Raw genomic sequence first — 6173 nt, 5'->3', positions numbered from 1 at the left:
TTCACTTCTAAGTGTCCTGTAGAAACAGAAAAGACTCTTGTGATCCTTCAAAGGGCAGCGAGAGGAGGTGATAGATGACTGATCAGTCCCAAGGCAGCAGAGGGCATCAATGAGTTTGAAGATTCATCTCCGGAGCTGAATGAAAATAGCCAGACACTGTATGAACAATTAACAAGACGGATTTCCATGTTGGTCTTGAATAAATTCACGAAGTGCTCAGGTATATCTTGAGGGGTTTGGTTTGGTTTGGTTTGGTTTTTTAATATTTTTTGAACAATATCTAAATCACAGCGCTACTCACCTTCACAACTTACGATGACATCTCTGCTGCCCGACTGGATGCAGTGCACGTATTTCCAGGTGCTGGATAAACAGGATCTCTCCAAATGCATAATTTTCAAAGTTGTTTATTTGAATGCAGATTTCGCTGCTGAAAAATCCACTCCTTTGTTATGAATTTCATCGTTCGCTTTGGAAATCCAATCGGGTAGCCGTGCTGTTTACGTTAGTTAAGCTTATTTGGTGGAATTGTTGATAAAAATTGAGCTTGGCGAGGCAGATTTGCTTAGTAATTTAAGCAAATATTCGCAGGATTATTTTGCCACTTTCTTTAGCTCTCGGTGGTCAGGTAGAGCAACAACACTTTCTCCTAATAAATTCAGCTTTTCCCAAAAGAGAATCGGTGGCAGCTAGGGACCAGTGCCTCCACCTTCTCTTCGATGCCTGACATCAAACCATTTGTTCAGGAGTCCTCTGAAAAGAAACCCAAACCTTGTGTGCTCTCTGATTAGGTTTCTAATTTTAATTAACATTATATCCTCTAAATGTAGTCTCTCATAGTCCTTATGCTAGAATATTAGTGAAATCCCACAGACAGTCCAACGGAAGCAATGTTTTAGGTGATGTGACACAAAAAAAAAAAAAAAAAAATCACATGGCAAGGCCGCTGATAGCACAGAGATATTCCAGGTCCCAGAGCTCTGCTTTAACGGCCAGATCAACTTATTTTCAACGAATGTAGAAGTTCTGTCCCCTCTGAGGTCCTCCGGGGCTGCTACAGGAGATCTCCAGCGCTATGATTGAAGGGCCAGCAGCACCCTTGAGTTCTCCATCTTGCCACTCTCTGGAAGTTTATGGTCAATGGCAAGGAGCCAGCCCCCACGGGCACGGGATGGAGGTGGCTTGTTCTCAAGTGTTTAAAAGTCTGACAAACTGTTTGCAGTCCTAGCAGGGATCAACACGTTTCTAGCATTAAAACCAACATCTTGGATAGCAAAAATGCTCTGAACAAGGACTCTTTCTTCAGCCCAATGCACAAGGGACCCTTCTTTAGTAAGCTATAAAATCACTTACTATAAATCAATTATTTTTGTACTGATTTATTAACTGCTCTCCAGCTGTTCAGATCGGCACTTAAAAAAAAAAAAAAAAAAAAAATTCCTGGTCCTACTGGAATTTTCAAAAGCATTTTCTCTGGAGTACTGTTGGTCCAGCCTCGTTATAGTCTTCCCTGGTAACATTCCTAAAGGTTCTTAAGCTGTCAAGGATGGAAGCACCGACCCACACGGAGTAGTGGCGAGTTGACCTTGACATGAGTTGTGTTGGGAACTCCTGTCTGGAGCTCCTTCAGGAGCCTCTCCTTGAAACCTCGGAAAAGAGTCAATCCACCCAATAACAGCACTTCCTTAGGATGTTGCACGGGATACGCTGACGACACTTGACGATGCTCTGGAAGACCGTCCTCCCGACCTTGGGATTTCTGCCTCTGCGGGCACGTAAAGCGCTGCAGGAGCTTGGAACGGCTGGTCTCCTGCCTTGACAGCCCTTCCGTCAGAGAGAATGCACTTGCATGTAAGTTTTTCAGGCTTTCCCTGCATATTTTGGCTAGGATTTAAAGCAACGTAGCACAGCTTGTCCCTCATATCCCTGACAATTTCTCTCTCTGCTGTGCTTACGGAGTGCCCGGTCTCCCAGAGGAGCCTAGCAAGCTATCTGGTTACACCTCTGCTGCAAAATCCAGCCTGGTAATGCCATGACAGAGGTAATGGCCTTTGTAGACGGGGACCACGATGGTGACACCATCCCGCCACCCAGCGCTAGCCCAGCTGTGCAGGTGCAGGCATAGAGGGCTGTTAACGCCCGCAGGGCCACGGAAAGGGCGGGCACCTGGCAGCTTTCAAAAATCATCTCAGTCATTTTTTCTCAGTGGGTCAAAGGATTGAGAGGGGTCTGGGTCAGCAGTGCTTGGCTTCTCACTCGGTTTTGAGTTCATGATCGTAGAGGTATCTCCAGATCTTCCCCATGTTGTCCCAGGATGGAACTACCCCATTTTCCATTGGGTAAGCAAAAGACAAAACGCCCCTTTTTGGGCTGGGCTTCTTCCCCTGTATAGCAGCCCTTACGACTCACCCCAGGCTTGACAAGTTTGAATTTGGGGTATCCCACAACAGTAGAAATAACTGAATGGGGTGCCTGTTCCCCCGAAAGACCAGCCTTGCACCATCCAATGTCAAAAATCACGGTGCGATGTCAAAAATCACTCCCCTGTGGAGTCAGAGCTCCCAGGCAGGACGGTGCTGGCTGTCCCTGGCAGTGGCTGCTGGCACAGAGCATCGGCAGAACGTTCTAGATGCCCCAGTCCCAAAAAGGCACCACTCAACCCTCCGCAGCAGCGCCGGCAGCGCTGCCTCCCCCAGGGAGCCAGCAGCGTGGAGCATTTTGATTCAGGACTAGTACTTGGAAGTGAAACTGGGTGTTCTTACTTCCCAGATAAATTACAGCAGAGAATCAATGGATTTTTTCAGACCCTCAGGCACAGAGGAGGGTCGGTTACAGTAATTGCATTTGCATTGATTTATATCTGAACTCTGTTTGTGGTTTTGCTGGGTTTCTAAAGGAAACATTTTTAATGAGGTCAAAAATAACACGAGAGTTGGTTTTAGAACACAAACCCCTGATATCTCAAAGACCTCGGAGGGAAGAATCTCCCAGCAGAGGAGGTATGCTGCTGCTCCCGTACGGCTCCGAGGCAGTGAAGGAGTTGGTGCATCCCCGTGGTACGGGCACACCTGTAAACTCCGCGGAGGGGAAGGCAGATGATTAACAATAAGATCTTCGTTACCTGAGTTTTCTTTTCACACAGGTTTTGTCAGCCAGGCAACCGTAGCACTTTTTAGGTCAGTCAGCTCCCGGCAGGGTTTCTGTCTCGTGTGTTGTTGTAGGAACCATTCACCTGCTCTGACGTTCTCCTTAAAAGTCTTTCTGTTGAATGACTTCTCTGCCCCAAAAATCCTTGTAATTGCTCGCGGTTGACCCACACTTGTTTGAAAGACATCAGGCAGGTGAGGATGGAGGCCCCAGCCCGCACACAGCAGTTTCTCTCGGGGGTTGCGATGATCCCCACAAACACGCCAGCAGGCACTTGCAGCTTCACCTCCTGCAGGATCTGCTCCTCCAGGCCAGGGAAGATCATGGACCCACCCAAGAGCAGGATGTTGCTGTAAAGAATCCTGCGCATGTTGACGTCACGCTTCACCGTGCTGCCGAAGATCAATTCTGTGCACACCAGGAGCTTCAACTCCAGTGTCTGCAGGCGCAAAGAGGGACTCCGATGCACAAAAGAGCTGGTTGCCTATCTGGATGATATTGTCGCCAGGCGATCTGTGTTCTTTCACGACTTTGCGTTCATTTCTTGGATGGGGTGTAAAGCTACGTAGCACAACTTCTCTTTGACATCTCTCACGTTTTCCCTTTCAGCTAACAGAAGTGTGTCCACTCTCCAAAAGAAGCTTCATGAAATATTCGGTGATATCCCGGCCAGCATGGGGGCAACAGTATCTTCATACCCGGGGGAAACACCGTCCCCTCTGTCCATGGCTGCTCCAGTAACAGGGGCTGAGGCACGGCGTGACAGAGTTGCCTGGACTGCAACGTGCACGGTTGGACCATGAAGCCTCCCAACACGACCCACAGACCGTGAATGTATCCCTGTAATGAGCCTAAGAGCTTTTTTTATTTTTTTTTTCTCAGAATATAAAATCATATATTGCAAAATACATGCATGACAATTACGTTTTTCACACATGCCTCTGGCTTAGCTAAGACTCAACAAATGTTTCCAAGAGTTGGTGAAGATTAGGACAATTTTGCCTCCTAAGTATTAACCGACTTACCAGTTTGCTTTGCTGAATAATGTCTGCACTGGAAGCAGGCTTGCTTCAGCTGAATCCTTTCTGATCCTTTCCAGGAAACCCCTAAAAATATTTTTAAACAGCTCAAACTATGTTTGGCACTGATTATGGTATCATGGAATATTTCCCCCCTGTCCTCGTTACCTCATTTAAAGGCTTTTTTTTTTTTTTTTTTTTTTTTGGTAAAATCACAGAAGTGAAATAATAATTTCTACCTCTTGCCGGTTTAAAAAGCCCTGACAGTTTTAAACAATGCTTACAATACCTCGTAGCGCACAGACCTTCCTTCCCCTAATGAATCTATATCCTGGGCTGCTGACAAGCTGATCTGCCTGCAAACAAACAGACATGCAGATGTCTTCTTTCCACGCTTCCCCCCTTCCATTCAGCACTTTGTTGAGAAGAACACACTTTTATTTTTTTGGAAGTTTGTTCAGAAGGATTAAAAATATCCTCGATCTTCACAACTAATCCCCATTTCACATCTAATTGTCGGGTGGTTTTTTTTTTTTTTTAATTTTGCTTCAATAAAAGATTTCCCAAAGGAGGAAATTTCTATAGCTTTGAATTTAATCAGATCTGATAATCCAAATCCACTTACAGAGAAAAATTTCCTTTAAAAAAGAAAAAAAAAATCACTATATAACTTCAGTTTGAATCCTTGGCTGCCAGAGTTTAATTGCTTCTCCTTGTGGCTCTAAATCCAGGGCAGCTTCAAAGCAAGGGTGGCTTCTATTAAATTTAATTACTTTTTCCTGCAGCTTGCATGGCAAAGGTGCCAGCTACTAAATGAAGGTGGTTATGAATCAGAGGCAGATTCCAAACAAAGATATATATTAAAAAGAAATTTTAAGTGTAAGCAAATGACCTCCTTGCACAGAGACGTTTATACCCCAGATGAACTACTGAAAAAAAAAAAAAAAAAAAAAAGCCATCTAACAAGGGATCAGCTCTGTGTATGTTATTTCCATTCTGCTTAGATTCCAGACATGTTTGTGTTAAACGCCACTCTATCCATTTTCAGCAATTTCTCTAATCCTCTTAATATTTGTGTACATATATTTCAGTGTGTGGCACACTTGTTTTCATGCACGCTTCTATATTCATGTCAACAGGTGTCCTAATCATTTAAGAGGTTGTTATATGCATCACACTAGAAGCCCCATTTAATCCTGCGTGGTCTGCAGGCAGCTTACAGCGCAGGGCTCCGTTTTGAACATGATGTCGAGTATTAAAACAAGGGAATATTGCCTGTGATTATTAAATGGCGGTTTAACCTAGACGCTGGAAAACTCATCTGTTCCCTCAGATTGGTTCTGTCATAAATCGCCTTAAAAAGGGCAGGTGTCAATGCACTTTGTTATTATAGGGTTTGCAATAAGTGAAATTACTGTTTGCGTTTAGCCCAAGTACTGCAAATGGAACTCATAGATGAGATAATATGAGACATCAGGAATTTCCCGTGCTCCCCCGGCAGCACAGCTCACACTGGTACGACAAGATCTCCTCCAGGGATGGAAAGACAGCTCATTCTCCGAGCACCTGCCTGTCCTTGGCCTTCGCCGTTTGCCGGGGGCTGCCAGCTGGGGAGAGACACAAAAGGAACTGGACCGCGACGAGCGAATCCGTTCCCCACGCGCCGCTGACGTCTCGACGAGACGGTGTCTGCTGCTTGTCGCCTCTTCATGGGACGGAATGCGAACTGGGAACTGAGAGCGCACTGGAAACACAGGAATAACGTGATTCCCACACGATACCAAGCGCAAATGAGCTCTGTCCCACAGACATCGGATTGCAACGATTCATACGTAGTTAAAGGTGCTGTTCACACGCCAGCCTTGCGTTACGTCAGTGCTGAGCCCACGTTTTCACCCACCTGTGTCTTTTTTCTTTACCGACCACTCTGCCTTCGCAGAGCCATCCCCCCCCAGGGTGCCAGGGCTTGTCCTTTCTCCACAGCCACCCTCTGCCCAAGCACTGCCG

At 45.8% G+C, this 6173-nt stretch overlaps 1 protein-coding gene across 1 annotated transcript; it reads right to left on the bottom strand.

Annotated features, from left to right (window-relative positions):
* Positions 1-1458: 1458 nt before the first annotated feature.
* Positions 1459-2529, bottom strand: ACTRT2 (actin related protein T2; the record flags this gene model as incomplete). Its single annotated transcript, XM_026862952.1, is given in 8 exon segments — positions 1459-1573; positions 1575-1683; positions 1686-1742; positions 1745-2008; positions 2011-2085; positions 2088-2255; positions 2258-2369; positions 2371-2529. Coding segments are annotated over 8 exon segments (1059 nt in total), but the record flags the coding sequence as incomplete, so codon positions are not given.
* Positions 2530-6173: the final 3644 nt, after the last annotated feature.

The sequence above is a fragment of the Athene cunicularia genome (genome assembly GCF_003259725.1).
Source record: "Athene cunicularia isolate RWA chromosome 21 unlocalized genomic scaffold, athCun1 chr21_part1, whole genome shotgun sequence".
Taxonomy (NCBI): domain Eukaryota; kingdom Metazoa; phylum Chordata; class Aves; order Strigiformes; family Strigidae; genus Athene; species Athene cunicularia.
This window is presented reverse-complemented; position numbering and strand designations above follow the sequence as displayed.